Source organism: Heterodontus francisci, chromosome 4 (genome assembly GCF_036365525.1).
Source record: "Heterodontus francisci isolate sHetFra1 chromosome 4, sHetFra1.hap1, whole genome shotgun sequence".
In the NCBI taxonomy this organism is placed as follows: domain Eukaryota; kingdom Metazoa; phylum Chordata; class Chondrichthyes; order Heterodontiformes; family Heterodontidae; genus Heterodontus; species Heterodontus francisci.
Genome location: NC_090374.1, coordinates 152,323,335 through 152,349,945, shown reverse-complemented (window position 1 = coordinate 152,349,945; position 26,611 = coordinate 152,323,335). Strand labels below are relative to the sequence as shown.

Below are 26,611 nucleotides of genomic sequence, written 5' to 3'. Positions count from 1 at the left end.
ATTCTTTAAATAGTAGCAATCAGGGACTCCCTCTGCTTCAATTTCAGTCTGGGCAGCCTGTGCTATCTCTCTCAATACTCGGGTCGGCTCGCTGAGCCTCAGCTAGGGAAGATCCATTTAATCCATTCCCTGGGTCCACTAACTTTCCAAAGAAAGTTTCAGACAGGCAGACCACATGGTCAGGTGTCTGCAGTGTTGATTCAGTCTCCTCTGGAGGAGCTGGTTTGGCCATGGCCCGAGTCACTACACAATCAGGGAAACTGCAGGGGACCGTCTCCTGCCACTGCCCAGTCTCTCTGACCTCCTGCAGTCTCTCTTTCACTACTGAGGAAGCTAACACATTCACCCCCTCTAGATCATTACCTAGGAGGCCAACCCCGTCCACAAGCAAAGGAACAATCCCTATGGTCACCGGTCTCGAAACTAGGTCGCACTCCAAGTGCATCCGATGTAAAGGTACAGGTGTACACTGCCCTCCAATACCATTCACCACCATTCTGGTATTTACTGACCTCTCTGGGGAAAAGGTCAGGCATTTTCCCAGTAAAAGGGATCTGGTGGCCCGTGTCCCTGAGGATTACCATGGGCTTGCCTTCCCCAGTTGAGGGGTATGGGGTTACTCTCCCTTCAGACACAAAATCCTGATAACCTTCAGGTATCCTATTAAATTTTCCTGCACCCACAGCAACATTTTTTCTGGGTCTTACTGCTGCAGTCAAAGCCACAACTTGTTCTGCTGCACTTTCCATCAGGGTCCCTTCTCCTTCACTGAGCAGGTGTGCCTTGATTAACCGTACAGGCTTTCCCCGTAGTGTCCTGCAGTCAGCTCTTAGATGACCTGCCTTATTACAATGGAAGCATGCAAGCCTCTGGGTCTCACTTTTACTTACAGTACTATCCTTTTTGCCTGCAGGAGGGCCCTCTGTGTGTCCAAATTTTCTTTTTCTCCCAGGACTGCTTAGGCTCCCATCATCTTCCCACCCTTTGGCCTTTACGGATTTGTGGGGGTGACTAGGAAAGGTTTTCCCCTGGAGAACCGACTTGTATATTCGAGCAAACTCATCAGCCAGAACTGTGGCTTGCCTCGCTCTATGTACTTTTTGTTCCTCCACAGGGGTCTTTATGGAGAGTGGGAGAGTGCTTTTAAATTTCTTGAGGAGAATTACTTCTCTGAGGTTTTCATAGCTAGGCTGCACTTTAAGAGCCCTCAACCACTGATCAAAAGCCAGCTGCTTACTTATCTCAAACTCCAAGTAAGCTTGAGCAGCTTGTTTCTGGAAGGATCGGAACTTCTGGCGGTTGGCTTCCGGTACAAGCTCAGCTGCCCTGAGGATAGCATCTTTAGTCAGTTCATAATTTGATGAACTCTCATCTGGCAACAGGGAATAAACCTCATGGGCTTTTCCAGTTAGCTTACTTTGCAGCAGGAGAGTCCAACTCTCATCCGCCTATTTTAACTGCCTTGCAAGTTTCTCAAAAGATACAAAAAATGCTTCCACATCTCCCTCACTGAATTTTGGAATCAACTGGAAGATTTCAAGAACTCAGCACACAGCCCCAAATTACTATTTACGCATCTGCTCTGATGATGCTACCTTCCATGACGGTGCTTCTGATATGACCTCCTTTTTCCTCAACCGAGGATTTCTCCCCACTGTGGTTGACAGGGCCCTCAACCGTGTCCGACCCATTCCCCGCACCTCTACCCTCACCCCTTCCCCTCCCTCCCAGAACCGTGACAGGGTTCCCCTTGTCCTCACTTTTCATCCCACCAGCCTCCATATCCAAAGGATCATCCTCCGCCATTTTCGCCACCTCCAGCGTGATGCCACTACCAGTCGCATCTTCCCCTCCCTTCCCCTGTCAGCATTCCGAAGGGATCGTTCCCTCCGCGACACCCTGGTCCACTGCTCCATTACCCCCACCACCTCGTCCCCGTCCCAGGGCACCTTCCCCTGCAATCGCAGGAGGTGTAATACCTGCCCATTTACCTCCTCTCTCCTCACTATCCCAGGCCCCAAACACTCCTTTCAGGTGAAGCAGTGATTTACTTGTACTTCTTTCAATGTAGTATACTGTATTCGCTGCTCACAGTGTGGTCTCCTCTACATTGGGGAGACCAAGCGCAGACCGGGTGACCGCTTTGCGGAACATCTCCGCTCAGTTCGCAAGCAGGACCCTGAGCTTCCGGTTGCTTGCCATTTCAACACTCCCCCCTGCTCTCATGCTCACATCTCTGTCCTGGGATTGCTGCAGTGTTCCAGTGAACATCAACGCAAGCTTGAGGAACAGCATCTCATCTACCGATTAGGCACACTACAGCCTGCCGGACTGAACATTGAGTTCAATAATTTCAGAGCATGACAGCCCCCCATTTTACTTTCATTTTTAGTTATTTTTTCTTCCTTTTCTTTTTACATTCTTTTTTACATTTTTTACTATCTTTTTTTGCATTTATTTCATTTCATCTTAGTTTGTTCAGTTTGCTTACCCACTGTTTTTTTCAGGTTTGCACTTGCTGCTGTTCAATATTCAGTGTATTCACACCTAATCTGTACTAATTCTTTGTCTTTCAACACACCATTAACATATTGTTTGCCTTTGCTCCATGACCTTTTGGTCAGCTATGTGGTCTGGTCCAATCTGCACCTTCTCCTTTGTTATCTCTTGCCCCACCCCCACCTCACTTGCTTATAATCTGTGACTTTTCTAATATTTGTCAGTTCCGAAGAAGGGTCACTGACCCGAAACGTTAACTCTGCTTCTCTTTCCACAGATGCTGCCAGACCTGCTGAGTGATTCCAGCATTTCTTGTTTTTGTTACTATTTTCCATATTGGCCATGCTTTTACTGGGGTTACTCTGTTGCCCCCTAGCTAACTCAAGCTGCCTCAGCTCACTTTCCTCCTGTTCCTTCCAGAAATTTCTTTTTCTCTCTCTCTCTTTCCCTGCTTTCTAGTTCAGGTTTCCTCTGTTCCAATTGTATCTTTGCCAATATTACTCTGCCTGACTCAAATTCGAACCCTGCCTCTGATTCTCCAGATTCGAGGGAGAAATGGTTGGCTACTAGTCCGATTTCCTAGCTTCGGCACGGAACGTGATCCCACACTGCTCAGCCATATTTCTCAACTCTTCCATACATAGTGCCTAAACTTATCCCAAGTTATTTCACCCTGGCTTGGGGAGTTACCGGCTTTGGTCGCGGACTTGTTAGTATTCCAGCACACACAACCAAAAGAAAACCTGTACTGAAGTCTTTTGTTTTGATTCAGATCAATTTGGCTTCCCACTTCCAATTTCTCATTTGTCTGTGGGTCCAATCCAGATGCCAGCCCCCAAATTTCTGTTACGACCGGATGAGGAAGGGGTCTCAGGCTCCCCTCTGGCCCCTTTTCTGGTTTGGCCATAACAGGATTTGACTTTAAAAACGCAGTGTTTTTAGCTTAACCCCTCAGTGAGTCCTTTAAAAGAAGTTATATTCAATGTCCCGTAAAAAGTTCAAATAATGTTCAATATGACAAAATTAATATGTTTCCATTTGGCAGGTGTGGTTTCCGTCAGAGAGGAACAAAACATTGCTCCTGCTTTCATCTTTAAAAGAGAAACTCAGTTACGCGATTACTTTATCATAGGGTATACTATATTCTGGTACTATGGATTTTTCAAATAAAGCATCTTGCATAAATCTAGGACTGTTGAGCTCTTTCCTGAAGGCACAGCTATTGTGAGACTTTCCCCACAACTGACATCAATAGAACACTTGTTTTAGTCAGCCTACCTTCCCCTTCTTTCCTCTCAGTGCCGGTAGCTCCATCAGCCGCACCTGAGGCACCACTAACAGCCAACTCTGCGAGTGGGCCAGTCAGGTTATCTATACTGCTAGCAGCAGACAAACAAGAGGGAGTTGAGGCTGGTGAGATCACTGCTGCACTAACAACAGTTGCCTGAGGTTTGTAACAACTAGGGAGGGCTTCTGGTGGCATAGCATCAATGAGCAAGGCCCTGATGTCGTCAGCCTGAAATAAGAAAAACAAGAACATTTACAAGTGCCCAGCCTCAGAAATATTAAACACACTAAAAGTTCTCAAATATTAACCATCAATTTATGTAGCTCCCATCATCAGCAATGTAAACACACACTACCAAAATGCAAAACAAATACTTGTTACTGTTTTGAAATTAGAACATACTGTAGCCAAATCTAAAGGAGTCTGGCCTTCCTGGTTCTTCATGGTAGGGTCTGCCCCATGAGCCAGTAGCAGAGCACAAAGCTGTGTCCTTCCTTTCTGTGCTGCTTCATGCAATGGAGTGAAGGCCCACTTATCAGTTGCATTGACGCAGGTGTTGTATTTGATTAAAAGTGCTGCAATATCCACATGCTGAAAGGAAAGCAAAATAGGACCTTAAAATTGTACCTTTACCTATATTCAAATATATTTGAAAAAGAATATGGGGAAAGGGCAGGGACTAAATTGATTCAGCTGAAGCAGTAGCAACAGCACAGCTGCGATCGGCCAAATGCTGTTTCTGTGGTGTAATTTCTATGATTAAACATCAGCATAAACGCAACGGGCTGAATGGCCTGCTTCTGTGTTATAATATTCTACATTAAAAATTAAGAATATCAATTTATGCTTTAGCCTTCCTACTATTGCAAACATTGGGAACCTGACCTAATAGTTTTTGTCATTGTTTTCTTCAAAAAAAGATCAAACAGGTTAAACACACAAAAAAAATCAGGTGTATTTCCAGACAAAAACATCCCTAATCTGGTTTCTGATCTGTCTATTTACTGATCTGTACACTTCACAATTGCGTTTTGGCTCGATTACCTTGACTTAAGTGGTTAATTACATCTAAGTTAGACAAATGTATTTAAAAGGACAAGAAAACAGCAGCAGGTCCATCGAGCTTGTTCAATCCTCGTATGATGTAACTCCTGCATACAATTACCCCCATCAACCCTCCCTATCCTTCGCAGCCATGCAATTACCCAGATAAGCCGAAAGAGAGAAAGATTCAGGTCAATTTAGGAAAAAACTGTAGAACCTCCTCTTCAACCCCCAGAGTGCAATTGAACTCCCAGAGCCAGGGTGACTGAGTATCAACCCTCGATGGCACATGTGCCTTCTACATGTATGGATGTTGGCTACTCTCCAGAACTCTTCCAGCTTCTTTTTGAATGTTATGAGAATTAGTGACAGGTGATAAAGTAGCATTTTCTTACCCCATAGGATGCTGCATTATGAAGGGGAATAAGGCCTCCTTTATCTTGTGCATTAACATCTGCACCATGCTCCAGAAGATAATCAGCAACTTCAAGGTTATTATAGCCAGCTGTGAAATAAAAACAGATTAATTAAAAATATTGCAGTATGTATATTTTTCAACTATTTCTGGGATCATTAGTATTTGTGTTAAGTTTTACAGAATTAGCTATTTCGGGAACTTCCTTATCATTGCCTTACAATCAAACTTCAAATTCCTGATCAGGGGCACATCTGTAGCCAAGGTGGATAACATATTAACGTGTGTGTCAACACACTCTGAAGAGGCAAATTCATGAAATGCCTATTCTAACATGTTGTTTAGGGACTGTGAAACTGAGAGGTAGCCACAGCAGTTGAATCATGATTGAGTACCAGGTGTTTGCCACATTAGCTGTTTCTGCAGAGCCATCACTGGAATCACCATCTTCAACCTACTGAAAAGGAGTGGTTTGATTTTTCATAAATCATTGGCTGCCAATAAATATTCTATTTTAGAAAGAAAAGGATTTGTATTTACATAGTGTTTTTAACAATGTCAGGGCACCCTAAAGGACAATGAAGAGTAGTCATTATTGCTGGGAATGGCTATCAATTTTCACGCAGTGAGGTCTCACAAAAACCAATGAGGTAATGACTTTTTTTTAGTAGCATTGCTCGAGGGATATGTACTGGCTAGGACACCAAGACACTGCTCTTCTTCAAATGGCATCACAGGATCTTTTATGTCCACCCAAGAGAGCAGATGGTATTTCAGTTATATGTCTCATCTGAAAGACAGCAAGCACCTCCAGCAGTGCAACAGTCCTTCAGTGCTGCACTCGAGTGTCAGCCTAGATTATGTGCTCAGTTTTCCGTAGTGGGACTTGAACTCACAACCTACTGCCTCCAAGGCAAGAGTGCAACTGCTGAAACCTAGGCATTTTAAATTTATCTAGGCTTATATTTTATTGAAGAATTCAAAGTTTGATTTAATTTTGTGGCAATGCGAGACTGTTTCACCTGAAAGTTTCTCACTAAATCACCTGAAACTGACAATATAAGTGGTAAAATTTCAAATTGAAATCATGGACAAACTGATAAGTCATACAGTCTTCCAAAAATTGAAATACTTGTGAATGGACTATCACACAGTAATTTAAATAAATCATTGTTGGATTTGCAGACCCAGTTATCAATGAAGTCGCCGAACTAACTAAAGCAATAACTGTCAGAGTACTTCTCAGTGCTTTACATTTGACAGCACAGTCCCTGAAAAACATGTTCTTACATGTAACAGGACATTGACTAATTATTCTTACTTCAGCGTGAGAAGCGTTGTCCTCTGCTATAGAATCACAGGTGATTTACAAAAATTACCAAAGGCCAGAAAGCAAATCAGATAGTTTCAAATGTTGTAATCTTGCATTTCTAGACATAATCAGGGCATCTTGACAATGTGAAGATTCCTTCCCTCCCCTACCATACTGTGTTATCTTCAGTGCAAGATTCGGAGACTATATAACAAGGCATTACTGCATTTGCCCTTTTCCTTCCTTCCAGTTAGTGGGCTCAGGTTATAATTCCACAATATGCCATAAAAGTGATCATTCGTTAGATGCCATAGACTTATAGAATGATGCAGCACAGAAGGAGGCCATGCGGTGTATCGTGCCTGTGCTGGCTCTTTGGTACTGCTAGCCAATTAAGCACATTCCCCTGCTCTTTCCCCATAGCCCTGTAAGGTTTTCTCCCTTCAAATATTATCCTATTTTCTTTTGAATGCTACTACTGCATCTGCTTTCACCACCCTTTCAGGCAGCATATTCCAAATCATATCAACCTGCTGGGTAAAAAAAAATGTTTTATGTGCTTCCCTGGTTACTGACCCTTCTGCCAATATCATTTTGAACACCTCCATCAAATCTCCTCTTAACCTTCTCTCCTTGAAGGAGAACAATCCCCACCTTCTTCAGTCTCTCCACATAATTGAAGTCCCTCATCCCTGGTACCATTCTAGTAAATCTCTCCAAGTCTTTGACATCCTTCCTAAAGTGTGGTGCCCAGAATTGAACATATTCCAGCTGGGAATTCTGTGGCAAGTAGCTCACCTTCTGACTCCCCAATGCCTGTCTGCCATCTACAAGGCACAAGTCAGGAGTGTGATGGAATATCCTCCACCTGCCTGGATGGGTGCAGCTCCAACAACACTCAAGAAGCTCAGTACCAGCCATAATAAAGCAGCCTGCTTGATTGGCACCCCATCCACCACCTTCAACATTCACTCCCTTCACCGACACAGTGGCAGCCATGCGTACCATCTACAAAGATGCATTTCAGCAACTCACCAAGGCTCTTTCGACAGCACCTTCCAAACCCACGACCTCTACCACCTAGAAGGACAAGGCCAGCAGATGCATGGGAACAACACCAGCTGCAAATTCCCCTCCAAGTCACACACCATCCTGACTTGGAACTATATCGCCGTTCCTTCACTGCCGCTGGGTCAAAATCCTGGAACTCCCTTCCTAACAGCACTGTGAGTGTAGCTATACCCCAAAGACTGCAGCGGTTCAAGGCAGCTCACCAGCACCTTCTCAAGGGCAATTAGGGATGGGCAATAAATGCTGGCCTAGTCAGCGACGCCCACATTCCACAAACGAAAAAAAAACTGATGTGAAAGTTAGAGAACAATTGAAAAATGAGAACAAAGTTTCATCATAAAAACAGAATATAGTAACAGTCAAAAATAAGAGCGCTGGACCGGAAAAGGGCAGACTTCAGTGAGAAAAGGAGAAGTTTAGACCAAATTAACTGGACAGGTTAGTAAAACAATGGATCAGCAGTGGGACAACATGTAGGCAAGGTGTTACCTGCAAGATGAAGTGGTGTTGAGTTCCTTCCTTGAGTATCTCTGCAATTTATGTTCTCTGGGGTACACAACTTCTGGACCCGAGCGAGACAGCCTTTCTTGGCAGCATCGAGCAGAGCAGCATCGCCACGCAGTAAGTCCTGAATATCTGTGTCCCCTTCTTTCACAAGGTCCAGAGGTGTGTTCCCATCTCTATTCTTCTTTGTTGGATCAGCTCCGTGCTAAGAAAAATGAAGGTGATCGCAATAACACACAAGGACAAGCTTCCTTTTACATAAATTGACCCATTCTTAATGATATAAAAACAAATAGTGCTGGAAATACCCAGCAGGTCAGGCAGCATCTGTGGAGAGAGAAGCAGAGTTAATGTTTCAGGTCTGTGACCTTTCAGATTTCCAGCATCTGCAGTATTTTGCTTCCATTCTTAATGATTTTTGAGAACACTTAAGAACAGGAGTAACCATTCAACCCTTGAGCCTGTTGTCATTCAATTAGATTATGGCTGATCTGTATCTTGACTCCATTTACTAGCCTTTATAATATACCTATGCCTAATAAAAATCTATCAATCGCAGTTTTCAAACTTTCAATTAAACGAACGTCAACAGCTTTTTGGAGGACAGTGTTCCAGCTTTCCACTACCCTCTATGCGAAAAAGTGCTTTCTGACATCACCTCTGGATGATCTAGCTCTAATTTTTAAGGTTATGCCCCCTTGTCAGGAGTCCCCACCACAGGAAATAATTTCTCTTTATCAACCCTTTCAACTCCTTTTATCATCTTAGACACCTCAATTAGATCGCCCCTTAAACTTCTACATACAAGTAAGTCCAAGACTAATATATGCAAACTCTTTCAGCCCCGGTACCATTCTGGTGAATTTGCATTACACTGCTTCCAAGGTCAAGATATGCTTCCTGAAGTGTGGTGCCCAGATCTGAATGTAGTCCTCCAGATGGGATCGAATCAGAGCTCTGTATGGCTGTAACATAACTTTTACCCCTTGGTATTGCAGCCCTCTTGTAGTAGTCATTGCTGTAAAAGAGTAACAAGACTCTTAGGCAACATTCTTTTATTAATTCATGGGATGTGGGCATCGCTGGCTAGGCCAGCATTTATTGCCCATCCCTAAGTGCCCTTGAGAAGGTGGTGGTGAGCTGCCGCCTTGAAGTGCTGCAGTCCATGTGGCGTAGGTTCAAGCACAGTGCTGTTAAGAAGGGGGTTTGAGGATTTTGACCCAGCGACAGTGAAGGAACGACGCTACAGTCCCAAGTAAGAATGGCATGTGACTTGGAGGGGAATTTGCAGGTGATGGTGTTCCCATGCATCTGCTGCCCTTGTCCTTCTAAGTGGTAGTGGTCGAAGGTTTGGAAGGTGCTGTTTAAGGAGTTGCTGCAGTGCATCTTGTAGATGGTACACACTTCTGCCACTGTGCATCTGTGGTGGAGGTTGTGAAGGTTTGTGGATGGGGTGCCAATCAAGCAGACTGCTTTGTCCTGGATGGTGTCGAACCTCGAGTGTTGCTGGAGCTGTAGCCATCCAGGCAAGTGGAGAGTATTCCATCACACTCCTGACTTGTGCCTTGTAGATGGACGACAGGTTTTGGGGAGTCAGGAGGTGAGTTACTTGCCTCAGGAATCCTAGCCTCTGACCTGCTCTTGTAGCCATAGTATTTATATGGCTACTCCAGTTCAGTTTCTGAGTCAATGGTAACCCCCAGGATGTTGAACGTGGGGAATTCAGCGATCGTAATGCCATTGAATGTCAAGGGGAGATGGTTAGATTCTCTCTTGTTGGAGATGGTCATTGCCTGGCAATTGCGTGGCACAAATGTTACTTGCCACTTCTCAGCCCAAGCCTGGATATTGTCCAGGTCTTGCTGCATTTCTAAATGGACTGCTTCAGTATCCGAAGAGTCGCGAATGGTGCTGAACAGTGTTCAATCAGCGAACATCCCCACCTGACCTTATGATTGAAGGAAGGTCATTGATGGAGCAGCTGAAGACGGTTGGGCCGAGGACACTACCCTGAGGAACTCCTGCAGTGATGTCCTGGAACTCAGAATATTGACCTCCAACAACCACAACCACCTTCCTTTGTGCTAGGTAAGACTCCAACCAGAGGAGAGTTTTGCCCCTGATTCCCATTGACTCCAGTTTTGCTAGGGCTCCTTGATGCCATACTCAGTCAAATGCTGCCTTGATGTCAAGGGAAGTCACTCTCACCTCCCCTCTTAAGTTCAGCTCCTTTGTCCATGTTTGAACCAAGGCTGTAACAAGGTCAGGAGCTGAGTGGCCCTGGTGGAACCCAAACTGAGCGTCAGTGAGCAGATTATTGCTAAGCAAGTGCTGCTTGATAGCACTGTCAATGACACCTTCCATCACTTTACTGATGATTGAGAGTAGACTGATGGGGCGGTAATTGGCCGGGTTGAATTTGTCCTGCTTTTTGTGTACAGGACATACCTGGGAATTTTCCACATTGCAGGGTAGATGCCAGTGTTGTTGCTGTACTGGAACAGCTTGGCTAGGGGCGCGACACGTTCTGGAGTACAAGTCCTCAGTACTATTGCCAGAATGTTGTCAGGGCCCATTGCCTCTGCAGTATCCAGTGCCTTTAGTCGTTTCTTGATATCACGCAGAGTGAGTCGAACTGGCTTAAGACTGGCATCTGTGATACTGGAGACTTCAGGAGGAGGCTGAGATGGATCATCAACTCAGCACATCTGGCTGAAGATTGTTGCAACTGCCTTATCTTTTGCACTGATGTGCTGGGATCCCCCATCATTGAGGATGGGGATATTTGTGGAGCCATCTCCTCCAGTTAGTTGTTTAATTGACACCATTCACAACAAAATGTGGCAGGACTGCAGAGCTTAGATCTGATCTGTTGGTTGTGGGATCACATAACTGTGTCTATCGCTTGCTGCTTATGCTGTTACGCAAGTAGTCCTGTGTTGTAGCTTCACCAGGCTGATATCTCATTTTGAGATATGCCTGGTTCTGCTCCAGGCATGCCCTCCTGCATTCTTCATCGAACCAGGGTGATCTTGAGACACCGGCTTGGTGGTAATGATAGAGTGGGGGATATGCCGAGCCAAGAGGTTACAGATTGTGGTCGAGTACAATTCTGCTGCTGCTAATGGCCCACAGTGCCTCATGGATGCCCAGTTTTGCGTTGCTAGATCTGTTCGCAATCTATCCCCCTTAGCACAGCGGTAGTGCCACACAACACGATGGAGAGTATCCTCAATGGGAAGATGTGACTTGGTCTCCACAAGGACAATGCAGCGGTCATTCCTACCAATACTATCATGGACAGATGCATCTGCGGCAGGCAGACTGGCGAGGACAAGGTCAAGTATGTTTTTCCCTGGTGTTGGTTCCCTTTTTACCTGACGCAGACCCAATCTAGCAGCTACATCCTTTAGGATTCGGCCAGCTCGGTCAGTAGTGGTGCTACCGAGCCACACTTGGTGATGGGCATTGAAGTCCCCCACCCAGAGTATATTCTGTGCCCTTGCCACCCTCAGTGCTCCCTCCAAGTGCTGTTCACCATGGAGGAGTACTGATTCATCAGCTGAAGGGGGTGGGGGTGGGGGGGGCGGTGCGCGGTAGATGGTAATCAGCAGGAGGTTTCCTTACCCATGTTTGACCTGATGCCATGAGACTTCATGGGCTCCGGAGTCAATGTTGAGGACTCCCAGGGAAACTCCCACCCGACTGTATACCACTGTGCCACCACCTCTGCTCGGTCTGTCCTGCAGGTGGGATAGGACATACCCGGGGATGGTGATGGTGTCTGGGACATTTTATGGTATGATTCGGTGAGTGTGACTATGTCAGGTTGTTGCTTGACTAGTCTGTTGGACAGCTCTCCCAACTTTGGCACAAGCCCCCAGTAAGGAAGACTTTGCAGGGTTGACAGGACTGGGTTTGCCATTGTCGTTTCCAGTGTCTTGGTCGATGCCGGGTGGTCTGTCCGGTTTCATTACTTAACGACTTTGCAGCGGTTTGATACAACGGAGTGGCTTGCTCGACCATTTCAGAGGGAACTTAAGGGTCAACCACACTGCTGTGGGTCTGGTGTCACATGTAGACCAGACCAGGTAAGGTCAGATTTCTTTCCCTAAAGGACATTAGTGAACCAGATGGGTTTTTACGACAATCAACAATGGTTTCATATCCATCATTAGATTAGATTTTAATTCCAGATTTATTGATTGAATTCAAATGCCACCTTCTGCTGCGGTGGGATTCAAACCCATGTCCCCAGAGCAATACCCTGGGTCTCTGGGTTACTAGTTCAGTGACAATACCACTACGCTACCGCATACCTCAAAATCTGATGTAGAGGACATTAACGTTGTTGACCTCAAATTTCAAATACAGTCAGTATACATTTCACTAAATCTGTTTTTCGTATTCACCACGCATGATCATGTGATCTACACCTCCATAAAAGCTCCCTTTATTATTTTTACTATTTTGTCCAGAATTCAAAACTTTAATTGTCAATGCATAAGACTGTATAAAATTCTAGACATGGATCAGTAAACAAGTGGTACCCAGGTAGTGGTCATGTTAGAAGTTTTGAAAGGTGATGGAACATCTGCTAAATATTATCAAATCCCTTGTGCATCATGTGCATCTTATGAAAAGATCTGTTTAGAAATCACCAAGCTTATATACAAGTCTTTCAGATTGAAAACCACATACCTTTAAAAGTAGTTTACAAATTTCGTATTTGCCTTTGGCTGCTGCTTCATGTAGAGGTGTGAACTTCCATAGGTCAGCCACATTCACCGAGGCACCATGCCTCACCAGAAGTTCTGCTACTTCATAATGTCCATACGAGCAAGCATTGTGCAAGGGCACTAAACCCCTGAAGGACAAACAGTTCAAATTTAATCATCACTACATTTGTACAAATTGTCACCTCAACCAAAAATTGTAAATGCAAACTTCGATCAAGGCTTTTTTGAACTGATTAATAATGGGCAGTTTCACACAGAATTAATCACGTTTCGAAAACTTGCTTGTGGCTCCAGGTGAATTCTGACAACAAAATAATAAAAAATATTGTTGCTAATTTTCTCCTCCTCGACCCTGAAGGCACGATTCCTTGCTGGCGTAAGGTATTGTTGGCACCAAGAGCCTGCTCAAGTGAGCACTAATCATATGAAACACTTTTCAGGCAATGTAATAAAGGGGAGCATCACAGGCAGACTAGATCCTGTCTGCATCTGATGTCTACACAGATGTATTTTCAGCAGGGAAGCAGCAACGACAAGGAACCCTGTCTGATTTTCCCCTCCCCAATCCACGGGTGTTGAGGTCAAGTGCACTACATATGCCAACATCCTGGCTGAAATTAATTAACTCAGTCATCAGGGAGGGAAAGGAACTTCAGGTCTGACTGGCCTGTACAGCTAATGTCAGCTAGTCACCTGATTAAACCTGTTGGGGGCTTTGGGGAAAGCTGGATTTAGGGTTCCAGTTTTAGCTTACTTCACAAATTCTGTCCAATGTGCATGCAAATGGCTTAGTACTGTGAGACTCAATACTTGTGTCAACACATTAAGTCTTCAACAAATGTGCAACTTAAAATTAAAATGATAAAGATTACTCCCAGCTGTTTGTGCAAATTACTTTTGAACACGAAACTCAAAATTGAGTCTAACTTTTATCTCGTTCCACCACACAATGTTGTTCTATTATATTGTTTTATAGATTCACCTTGTTTGGACTAAGTCTAGGGATATTACTTTCATGAGCTCAACCTCTGCGTAGTGATTTTCCTTGGATGATGTTTGAGGAGATGGCAACAAACCTTGAATTTCTTCCAAAGTGCTAAGAAAGATAATTTAATTTCCAACGCAAATAATCCTTGTATACAATTCAATGGAGCAATTGCTATAGACTTGATCCACATAAGACTAACTTAATATGTAGTTTAACCGCAGCGAAAAGTGGCGGGGGAGGCAAGGCAAGCAGGGGTGGCGGAGGACACCCTTCAAAACTTTCTATTTTGCAACACTTAAAACATACCACACTGATTTTCCACTTCCTTTTAAAAAATGGAGGCTTTGTAAGGAGTGAGGAGGAATATACCAAATCCCAAACTGTATATGTACATACCCCTTGTCTTTGGCATGCACATCAGCTCCATGATGAAGCAAGTACTCTACTACAGCCACTCGATTGTAACCTGCAGCAAAATGCAGTGGGGTGGAGTGCCGTCCTTCCAGGTCTCTGCAGTTCACGTTCTGGGTTGTACACAATTGCTTTAAAATAAAATAACATTACAGCCTCATCAGTAAATGTTAATGGATTTTTGCTTTGCCCTTTAAGGTTGATTTAAAAGACTAAACAAAGTCAAAGTAAAGCTACTCGTTAAATTCCAATGATTACAAACTAGCGATTAAATAACTTGGAGCACCATACTTTTGTTTGCTGTTCCACCTAGTCCAATTTTTAATCCCAACAAATAAAGAATACATTCTGAGCAGAATCCGCTTTTTATATTAATATTTAATACTACAATGGTAGTGAGAAGAAAAATGTTTGTGAGTCGACTGAGAAGTTACCTGGATTTTGCTGCAAAGGAGACATCACTTTAACCAATCTGAACTTCTGGCCCTCAAGCCACTGGCCTCCAATTTTATTCTTCTCTTGCCCAGATTGGTTTGATGCAAAGCCTTAATCCACAGGGATTTTAGGCCCTAAATTTGGTTAATATTTCTAAATAAACTTAGCGGTTACACATTTTCACCATATTAGATTTTAACGTTTGAGAATTTAAAATCACTTTGGCAATGCCTACAGCATCAGCAAACCTCTCACTCATAGAAGCAATTTAAACATTATGACCTACCACTGGTGTCAAATTACCAATGATGCACTCAATGACCATCTGCATTTATATAGCGTCTTTAACATATAAAATGTCTGAAGGTGCTTCACAGGAGTGTAATCAGTTAAAAGTGCCACATAAAGGGGATATCACAGGTGAACAAACAGGTTGGTTTTAAGCAGTAATAAAAGACAAGAGAGAGAGAGGTGGAGAGGTTTAAGGAGGGAATTCCAGAGCTCATGACCTGGACAGTTGAAGGCCTGGCAGGCAACTTGGCGGGGGCGGGGGGGTGAAGAGGAGGAAATTGGGGATACACAAGAGCTCAGAATTGAAGGAATGTAGAGTTCTCAGAGGGTTGTAGGGCGGGAGGATGCTACAGTGATAAGGAGTCCCAAGGCTATGAAGCAATCTGAGCACAAGGATGACAATTTCAACATTGAGGACTTGCTGCGCCAGGAGCCAATGTAGGTCAGTGAGCACAGGGGGAATAGTGACTGAGACTTGGTGCGAATTAGGATATGGGTAGCAGGATGAGCTGAAGTTTTTAAAGAGGGTGGAAGATAGGAGGCTGCCAGGACTCACTAGCTTAGTTAAGGGAGCTGTAACGGAAACTCGAGTGCAAGGTGAAAGTTAAATGAGGAGATGTACCTTACACAAATCAAAATATCTTAATTTCTATCCCCTCAAGCAAAAAAAATACAATAAACCTCTTACTAACTACTTATCTTAAGACAAACTCATTTGCACCATTTAGGAAAGGTTTTCTCTTGAGATAAATTGCGATTCCAACACACACATTAGAGTGTAATTTTAAGCCAGACTAAACATTCTAAACATTATTTGAATGAAACCAATAAGGGCAGTTTTGCATTAGATATAGGGAAAAATGATCAAGACCAGATACATCCGTATCTTGCCCTCCCCAATGGCATTCAGCTGCTCCATGCACCTTTATGCTCCTATTCAACTTGCATTTATACAGTATCTTTAACTTAGTAAAACATTGAAGACACTTCACAGGAGAGTAATCAGACAAAAGTTGACAGAGTCAAAGGAGGAAATATAATGACCAAAAGCTCGGTCAAAGAAGTAGGTTTTAAGGAACACCTTAAAGAACGAAAGAGGGGAAGAGGAGGAGAGTGGTTTAGGGAGGGAATTCCTAGAGAGCGGAAAGTCAATGATGGGGAGAAGGAATTCAGGTCTACACAAGAGGCCAGAATTGTCAATTTCTTGGAGGCTCTACGGATCCATTTATGGCCGATCCGATTATTAAATATTTCTGCTTTATTTCTTGTGGAAAGGAAGCAAAGGTATGCTGTTAAGCAGAGGGCTATTCCAGCATTCCAACAGCAAATGAAAAAGTTCTGTAAGAAACATGGATCCGATGATTCGAATGGAGCTCAGGTAGTTCAATCTTCCACCTTTTGCAAAAGTACCTAGCCTCTACATGGCAATGACCCAAAATAGCACTGAAACAAAGGGCTCAAAATGTGAAATGCCAGTGCAGCCTCCATATGGTGATACTGGTGATACTGAGAAGTATGTAGGAGCAATTCTAAGAGCAGTTCTTGACAAAGAAAAGTTAATGGCAAACACTGATTTAGAACATCTTATTTCCTGATTCCTCTAATACTTTTACCCAACTTATACCTTATGGCTGTAATACTTAGATATGGTTTAAAGATTTCTTTGGACCCTTTTTGCTACCTAACCATAATCTGCTTTTCTGTTGCTCTCTTAATGCTTATTAAGTTATTCTCAATTGACTATATCTTCCATTTCTCACTAGATAAGAGTTATTTTTACATGTAATAATTTATTACTACTACAACTGCAACTGTAACACCTTTGAAGTAGGAAAATGTCCCAAGGCTCTTCACAGGAATGTAATCAAAGAGCATCTGACACCGAGCCACATAAGGAGATATTAGGTGACGTGGCCAAGAGCTTGGTCAAAGAGGTAGGTTTAGCCGTATTGATTCTGACCAAATACTGGCACCTTGTGCTTGAAAAGTTTCCTTTTTATACAGGTATGTATTTTACCACAAAAATTTCCATTTTACTTTCGGACTCTGATTTCCAGTTAACCCTTTCTTCCTTCAGCTATAAGATTTGCTGCTTTGAAACCTTGCAAATCTGTCACCTTTGGCATTGATCTTCATATAGTATCACAAATGTTATGCTCATTAAAATCAACATGTTCATGACTAGATTATAATTTCTGGCGAATTATTGATAAACCCAACCAGGGAGCAGGCTATTCTACATTTGGTATTGTGTAATGAGGTGGGATTAATTAATGATCTCATAGTTAAGGATCCTCTAGGGAAGAGTGATCATAGCATGCTACAATTTCAAATTCAGTTTGAGGGCGAGAAACTGGAGTCCCACACTAGCATTCTGGAGTTAAATAAAGGTAGTTACTTAGGCATGAGGTCAGATTTGGCCCAAGTGGACTGGGCAGGAAGACTAAAAGGTAGGACAGTTGATGCGCAGTGGCAGATGTTGAAGGAGATATTCAATTCCTCCCAACTAAAATATATTCCAGAGAGGAAGAAAGATTGTAAGGGGGGAAAAAACATCCATGACTAAGCAAGGAAGTTAAGGATAACAAAGACAAAAACTAAGGCATACCATATTGCAAAGGCCAGTGGCAGGCTGGCAGATTGGGAAGCTTTTAAAGATCAACAAAGGGTTACTAAAAAAGTAATAAAAAGAGCAAAGGTAAATTATTAAAGAAAACTAGTGCAAAATATAAAAATGGATAGCAAAAGCTTCTATAAGTATATAAAAGGGAAGAGAGTAGCTAAATTGAATGCTGGTCCCTTGGAGGATGAGACTGGGGAGTTAATAGTGAGGAACACAGAAATGGCAGAGGCATTAAATCAGTATTTTGACTCAGTTTGCACTGTGGAGGACACTAGTACCATCCCAATAGTAACAGGTAATGCAGAGGTTATAGAAAGGGAGGAACTGAGAACAATCATCATCACTAGGGAAAAAGTACTGAGCAAACTATTGGGATTGAAGGCAGACAAGTCCCCAGGGTCTGATGGCCTACGTCCTAGGGTCTTAAAGGAAGTGGCAGCGGAGATAGTGAATCCATTGGTTATAATATTCCAAAATTCCCTGGATGTGGGAAAGGTTCCAGTGGATTGGAAAAATGCTAATATAACGCCCTTATTCAAAAAAGGAGGGAGGCAGAAAGTAGGAAACTATAGACCAGTTAGTCTAACATCTGTCGTTGGAAAATTGTTAGAATCCATTAAGGAAGTAATAACCAAACATTGAGAAAGTCAAAACGCAACCATCAGAGTCAGCATGGTTTTATGAAGGGTAAATCATGTTTAACTAATCTGCTAGAGTTCTTCGAAGATGTAACAAGTAAAGTGGATAATGGGGATCCTGTAGATGTAGTATATCTGGACTTCCAGAAGGCATTTAATAAGGTGCCGCACAAAAGGTTAATACACAAGGTAAGATCACATGGGGTTAGGGGCAATTTATTAGCTTGGATGGAGGATTGGCTAACCAACAGAAAGTCAGGATAAATGGGTCCTTTTCTGGTTGGCAAGTTGTAACTAGTGGGGTGCCACAAGGCTCGGTCCTTGGGCCCCAACCATTTACAATCTCTATTAATGACTTGGATGCAGGAAAAGAAAGTACTATAGCCAAATTTGCAGATGACACTAAAATAGGTGGGATAGTAAGTTGCAATAAAGAGATAAGAAATTTACAAATGGATATGGATAAGTTAGGAAAATGGGCCAAAATTTGGCAGATGGAGTTTAACGTGGATAAGCGTGAGGGTATCCATATTGGTCGGAAGAATAGAAAGACAAATTATCTAAATGGAGAGAAACTTCAGAGTCCTTCGGTGTGGAGAGATCTGGGTGTCCTTGTGTATGAATCGCAGAAAACTAGTATGCAGGTGCAGCAGGTAATAAGGAAGGCAAATGGAATTTTGGCATTTATTGCTAAAGGAATAGAGTATAAAAGTAGGGAAGTGTTGCTGCAACTGTACAAGAGTGAGACCACACCTGGAGTATTGCGTACAGTTTTGGTCCCCTTACTTGAGGGATGTAGTTGCATTGGAGGCAGTTCAGAGGAGGTTCACTAGATTGATTCCAGAGATGAGGGGTTTGACTTATGAAGAGAGATTGAGCAGTTTAGGCCTTTACTCTCTGGAGTCTAGAAGAATGAGAGGAGATCTAATTGAGGTACATATGATGATTAAGGGGATTGACCAAGTAGACGTAGAGAGGATGTTTCCTCTGGTGGGGCAATCTAGAACAAGAGGTCATAGTTTTAGGTTAAGGGGTAGCAGATGTAAAACAGAGATGAGGAGAAATTACTTCTCTCAAAGGGTCGTGAGTCTGTGGAATTCACTACCCCATAGTGCGGTGGAGTACAGTGAGTAAATTTAAGGAGAAGATAGACAGATTTTTAAGTAGTATTGGGTTGAAGGGTTATGGAGAACCGTCAGGAAAGTGGAGTTGAGGCTGAGATGACATCAGCCGTGATCGCAGGCTCGAGGGGCTGAATTGCCTACTTCTGCCCCTAGTTCTTATGTTAGTAGCCTGCTTCAAATTTATGCTAAGGAACAATTACTTAACCCTATAAAATTCATATCCGATCTATCCACTTAATCTCAAGGAAGTTCATGTATCCTAGAGGTTGTCATAGTACCTAACTGATCTCCATTATGTCTAATCACCCAGTTTCTGGCAGATGCCATCATGATTCAAATAAGCTAAACTAAACAAAATTAAACTGAACACCAATTTCATAATTCTGTGATCACTGATTTTAAATCTTATAAATGTAAAATATCTTACGCACTGGCCAAATAACATTAAAACTCGAAAGACATATTATACAGATGTATGTATGGCGGGGGGGGGGAAGAGAGGCGGGTGAGGGGGGATTCAATTACATTAAAGGGAAGAATTACTCTGTTCAATTGTCACAATCTCAAATGCTATAAAGTAGGAGAACTGAACAGTTACTAGCTGATTCAGTCACTCTGAGTCTCTGAGTTGCAATTGAATGGAAACAGCTTGGAATTTTTTTTTTAACTTTTCATGTAAGGTTACAAAGCATCAACAATCTCATGAATGAGGAATGCTGCCAGTAATCTAGTACCTTCATTCATGCTGTTAGAAAGGGAGTTCAATCCAGCATGTTTACCTTGGATCAGTAACAGAAAGAAACCATTTGACACTGTAGCTAGAGGTGATTGAAAAACCAGTAAGTGCGCAGATATTTCCCTTTAACAAACCATATTTATCTTTTAACTCTGATAGACTGAAGAAAAACAAAGAAGCTTTGTTAGTTTTTTTCCACTAAAAATTTCATAAAAATTAAACACCTTCACAGTTTCCAAGTCTCCAGCCTTTGCCGCCTCCAGAAGTCGATAATCAACATCTGAATTGTGTAAAGGGACGTTCTCTAAATAAAAACATTCAAAGAAAGGGTTAGCATCCCTGCGATCACCATGACACGTAAAGTTCACAAAATAAAACATTGCTGTACCTTTTATTTAGCTCCTTCTCAATTTTAAAAGATATTTGACAATATATTTCTCACAAATATGTATTTATAGTGTACCTCATCACATCATTTGGAGTTGGCAAAGTGCAATTATTATTCTGAAAGTAAATAGTGGTCAACTTGCACAAAGCACGATCCTACAAACAGGAAACTGAAATGTACGACCAATCTCAAGTTGTACTGTAGTGATGTTGGTTCAGAGAAGAACGATGGCTTGGACATTGTACTATGACTATTGCTTTTCTTTGAATAGTCAGGTGATTTTTTTTTGTACTCCAGAACATCCTGATTGCCAACAATGAACTCAAAGTTCTAACACCCACTACATCCTACAACATTTCTTTTCAGGTGCTAAGGATTGCCAATTTGACCACTAGCGCTTTGAAACATTATATTCTACTACTTATTTGATATAGATTTTTCAGGTTATTTCTTTATCTGAACCTTTCCCAACATCATCTGTAAGTCAGTGTGTGCACCATCAGTAAGCTGTGGAGACAGAAGAGACAATCCCAGAACCAGGAAGCAACCTGCTAAATTATCTGATCATTTTCAACATTAAATTGGTTTCGTCTTTCCTACAGCTACATGGATACTGAAAGGCCTAACATCTGCTCCTGAAGCAGAGGTGCAAAATTCAGTCAGGTGCCTGAGTTACACATCTGACATCTGCTCTTGAACAGTGGTACCAAATTCAGTTAGGTTCTTGAGATACACATCCGATCAATTATACGCCATGCACTAAATTAAAATCCAACCCAGTTGCCGAGTGTTGTCTGGTGCAACAGTCGCACACAACTTACAAGCTGAAAAAAACCTTCAGCGTGTACAGGGTTAATGACTGTTAGTGTCTGCATGCAAATTTATTAGCCAGTAAAACCTTTTCCCATTCACTAAAGGAATGAATAAAACCATAGATATGTAATCTAATGTGATCTGCATACTTTTACTTACCGTTAAGTATCTGCTGCACAGACTCATTCCCCATTTGTGCAGCCGTAAACCCTTGAAGGGACAAAATGGAAGGGTCGCCGCCATAACTTAGCAAGAGGCGACATGTTTGTAGGTGACCGCCATGTGCTGCTCTGTGTAAGGCTGCTTGACCAAGAGTGTCCAAAGCATTGATCTATGGAAAAAGAGGATACTGGTCATGGCAGAAGATTTTTTGTTCACATCTTTAATAGCATACATAAAGTTTGAGTGTGTCACACTACAACACAAGTACCCTCTCCTGGTTGAATAATATAGCTGATTATAAATTTACAATACAATGGAATTGGACAGTACCATAATCATTACAGTATCAGCTGGACAAAACTGTCTAATCTGTTACTTTATTCACAACAGGGCACATTCTGAAGATTTCATAAAAGAATATGTCACACTACTTTCATTCTCAGTCCAGAGTTAGTTGAGCTCAGTTGGGATGCTATAATTGAGCTCGATGTCTCTGGGTTAGGAAGGGATATGAAAAAAAAATCAACTAAATCTTGAGAAGTGTATAAAATGATCTGGCTTGGCTATTATATCCCATTCATTCAAATCTCCTGCCAAAAATCACTACCCAGCTAATGTGAAGAATGGGTATTTGGGGAAGACACCAGATGACTGCTGCTTCCTGTATAATGATATCCCAGATGGAGACACCACCTGCAAAAGATAGGCTTGGGGAAATTTATGACACAAAAAGGTTGGAAGAGCCTTCCCTAATGCTCAGTAGGTAAAATGTACCACATGTGTTATTGAGTCATGCAACCCAGTGTTACGCTCACATGAAGTGCGGCGAATGAAAACACAAGAACCCAAACCGAAGAGTTATAAAAATCAACTTTGCCTTTAAAAAATGGACAATGTGCTGGAAAAATGGCCACCGAAGGTCGAAAGACCTGGCCCTATATATTCAAACTGTCTGATAAGAACAAAAAGATACATTCAAAGCTAAGAGCTGTCAATTACACCCATTCTGAACCCATTAAGAGACATTTTTGAACTGAATATGTTCTTCTGAAAGAAAGGTGTGAAGTAGTCGCATCCTCCGTCATTCAATAAAATCATGACTGATCTGATTGTCACCTCAACTCTACATTCCCACCTATCCCCGATAACCCCTCACCCCCTTGCTTATCAATAATCTATCTACCTCGGCCGTAAAAATATTTAAAAGCTCTGCTTCCAGTGCCTTTGGAGGAAGAGAGTTCCAAATACCCATGACCCCAAGAGAAAAAGTTTCTCCCCACCTGTGTCTTAAATGGACGACCCCTTATTTTCAAATAGTGGCCTCTTGTTCTAGATTCTCCCACAAGGGGAAACATCCTTTCCACATCCACCTCATCAAGACTCCTCAGGATCTTAGTATCATTCAAGTCGCCTCTCATTCTTCTAAATTCCAGCAGATACAAGCCTAGTCTGTCCAACCTTTCCTCAGAAGACAATCTGCCCATTCCAGGTATTAGTCTAGTAAACCTTCTCTGAACTGCTTCCAATGCATTTACATCCTTCCTTAAATAAGGAGACCAATACAATACACAGTACTCCAGATGTGGTCCCACCACTGTCCTGTATAACTGAAGCATAACATCCCTACTTCTGTATTCAATTCCCCTTGCAATAAATGATAACATTCTATTAGCTTTCCTAATCACTTGCTGAACCTGCATACTAACCTTTTGCAATTCATGCACGAGGACACAGATCCCTCTGCCATCCTGGACCATTGGGGGTCACCAGAGGCAGGGAGATCTACGTCTCCCAACAGAAGCAAGATGTGAGACAATTTTGACCTTAAAAGTAGCTCTCTGAAGAGAAAAAGAATCAGGACAAACGTCACGAAAGCCTGTCTAGCCGAGACCTGGGAGAAATCCAGCAAACCAAAGAAGGTGCCTCGCTGTGAGTTCTACACTTCAACTTGTGCAGCAGAGAACTGAAAGTGGTCTCCCATCTCTAGAGTGAAGTGTCAGCTACAAAATCCAGGCCTGCAACTTTAAAAAGGAGAAATTGACCTCCAAGAAGATTCAACAGGTTACCGTGAACCCCAAAAACCTACCTCGCTTCAAACTCCTTACCTCTTTCCCTCTCTATCTCATGTGCGTGTGTGTGCAAGTGAACGCACATGCGGGTGCGACCATTTTGAAAATGAATATTGCTCACTAAATAGTTAATCTTCTGTTTTAAACCTACAAGAAAACCTGTCGATGTCTGTTTATTTGACAAATGAAACACCAAGGGGTTAAAACCCTAATAACAAAAACAGTGCTGCAGTCCGTTGGGAGTTGAACAGTGGGCACCACCCACACCCCTTACCATGTGGCCACAACACCAGTAAAGTCTCAGATTAGATCCAGTGCTGAAAAGGGCAAGGTCAAGAGTGGAATGGAGCAGTGGAAAATGGCATGGCCGAGAGCTAAGCGGCAGAAAAGGGTGAGGCCAAGAAAAAAAATATATGCTGCTTCAATTACTGGTTAGTGTTCAGTCAGCAGAACTTTGAGGAAATCAGTTTGTGTTCCCAGTCCAGTAAGTACATGTGCTCAGTGGCTGAAGGCAGGATTGGGATTGGCTGCAATGCCATTAGCTGAATCACCCATCATTTCCAGTTGCTCAAAAGATTAAGATACCAGTGGATGTCACTTGTGCAACTATACTCCAACATCAGTTCCTGCTTTAACATAGCAGGTAGGAGGGGTAAGCAATATTGAATTTGAGTAAAGGGGTTAAAAGAAAATGACTGCCTCATACTGAAGAGTTTTAATTTGTTTAACAGTGGTCATGATGTCTCACAGGCAGCAGGATAAGATCTGCATTCAAAATTGATAGATGGCTAGTACCAAGTATAAACAAGCCAATTCCCTTCTTTGCATTGTTAACAAGGCCCTTGCCATTCATCAGCTTTTTGGGGATGACTGCATCAACATTATGGCCTTGATGGAAACCTTGCTGACATACAATGACACCTTCCACCTAAATGAAGCCTCTCCAGCTGGCTGCACCTTCCACCACCTACCCCTTCCAGACCACTGTGGTGATTGTATGATTCGTATCACCAAATCACAAACCTCTGGCACCTTCTCCTCCTTTGACATCATATTAGAGATGGCTACCCGACCCATACCCAACAGGATCCGACGACATGTGCTGGGTTTGGGTTGGGTCGGGTCGCACCTCCGGGTCCGGCATTCGGGCTCGGGTTGGGTTGAACACATTCTATTACCACCTCCGGTAAGTGGCTCCGATGTTAATGTACTTTTTGGACTTGAAAGGTGGCTTTGTTACAGTTCTTTTAAGCTTGTGCGGATAAGCAACAAACTGAAAAATGGAAGGTAGGTTAACTGATGGTCGGGTTGGGTACGGGAAAAAATGAAAGGACTCGGGCCAGGTCGGGCTCAGGGTCAGACGCGGTTCTATCGGGCTCGGGTCAGGTTTCATTTGCAGACCCGAGCCAGCCTTTACATCTTACCTACTATCCACCCCTCACCTTTCCTCATTCTTAACTGCCCACCCAAGCACACACCAAGTTTCTCACCAATAGATTTCCATTGCTTTCCTCCCTCAGCCTCTGCACTGAGCAACTTTTCTTTGGTGATTTCTATTTTATTTATAGATACCTTCGGCCCACCAAGTCTGTGCCGACCAACAACTATCCATTTATACTAATCCTACATTAATCCCATATTCCCTACCACATCCCCACCATTCTCCGACCACCTACCTACACTAGGGGCAATTTACAATGGCCAATTTACCTATCAACCTGCAAGTCTTTGGCTGTGGCAAGAAACCGGAGCACCCGGCAGAAAGTCACACGGTCACAGGGAGAACTTGCAAACTCCGCACAGGCAGTACCCAGAACGGAACCCGCGTCGCTGGAGCTGTGAGGCTGCGGTGCTAACCACTGCGCCACTGTGCCACCCTGCATCTTTCAAACCTCTATCTCAACTCATCACGCCCTCTCCCTCCGAATTCACTGCCCTCCTATCCTCCCTTAATCTCTTCCTCCATCTCAAACTCCCTGACCCATATTCAGAGCCACTCCCACGACTTTGCCATCGGACATGGCCTCTCTACTTCTATCCTGTTAATAACAGATAAGGACATCTCTGATCACTTCCTTGTCTCGCTCTCTACTCATATTATCCCTCCTTCTGCGTCCGTCCCTAGAACAACTCTACCCCAAGCCCGTTCAACAGCACTTTCAAATTCCCAACTGTCTAGCCTTTAGCCTTCCTTTCACCATAACATTTCTGCAGCTAAAGGGCTAATTCACACCCTCACCTCCACCTTAGATGCTCTTTGTCCCCATTAAAACCATTACTCGCTCTCTCATCCTGGTGGTTTTCCACTAGTTTGGCCTTCATCTTAGCTCCCTTAAGTCCATTAAGCCTATGGATGCTGACTTAAAATGATATGGTAAACAACTGGTGTAGCCATTCATTGCCAAATCTATCTGGATAACATAAAACGCTACTGGGGCCTGCTCTCCTTTGTTAAAATTACTCATTGCTCCAGGAACATCCTGGAATGCAAAGATAGCCTCAGCTTCTCTTCACCACAAATCATCAACTTAAATCACTCACCACTGCCACCTGCATCCTCACTTCCAACAAGTGCGAGGAGCTCATGGACTAAGTTTGAGACCATCAACTCAGCTGCATCTGCCACTTCTCTCCCTTCCCTTAGCCCACCAAACCAAACTTCCCCTAACAATTCCCCATGCTTCTGATCTGAACTCGCATCTTTTTAGTTTCACTATCTGCCCCACTTCCTCTCCTCTCCAAGCTCATCCTATCCATGAGATCGGGCGGCACAGTGGCTAGCACCGCAGCCTCACAGTTCCAGCGACCTGGGTTTGGTTCTGGGTACTGCCTGTGCAGAGTTTGCAAGTTCTCCCTGTGATCGCGTGGGTTTCCGCCTGGTGCTCCGGTTTCCTCCCACAGCCAAAGACTTGCAGGTTGCTAGGTAAATTGGCCATTGTAAATTGCCTCTAGTGTAGGTAGGTGGTAGGAGAATTGAGGGAAGGTGGGGATGTGGTAGGCAATATGGGGTTAATGTAGGATTAGTATAAATGGTTGGTTGTTGGTCGGTGCAGACTCGGTC

General features: G+C 43.2%; 1 protein-coding gene across 2 annotated transcripts in view; it reads right to left on the bottom strand.

Annotated features, from left to right (window-relative positions):
* The window catches only part of tnksa (tankyrase, TRF1-interacting ankyrin-related ADP-ribose polymerase a), a 207,568-nt gene that overhangs the window by 39,045 nt on the left and 141,912 nt on the right, over positions 1–26,611 (bottom strand). For both annotated transcript variants that reach the window (XM_068030356.1, XM_068030357.1), the window contains 8 exons: positions 21,479–21,650; positions 20,343–20,422; positions 14,257–14,402; positions 12,835–13,000; positions 8,119–8,338; positions 5,227–5,336; positions 4,190–4,378; positions 3,778–4,015 (listed from right to left, as the gene is read on the bottom strand). In XM_068030356.1, coding sequence (XP_067886457.1) covers positions 3,778–4,015; positions 4,190–4,378; positions 5,227–5,336; positions 8,119–8,338; positions 12,835–13,000; positions 14,257–14,402; positions 20,343–20,422; positions 21,479–21,650 — 1,321 coding nt within the window. The remainder of the gene's footprint in view (positions 1–3,777; positions 4,016–4,189; positions 4,379–5,226; positions 5,337–8,118; positions 8,339–12,834; positions 13,001–14,256; positions 14,403–20,342; positions 20,423–21,478; positions 21,651–26,611) is intronic.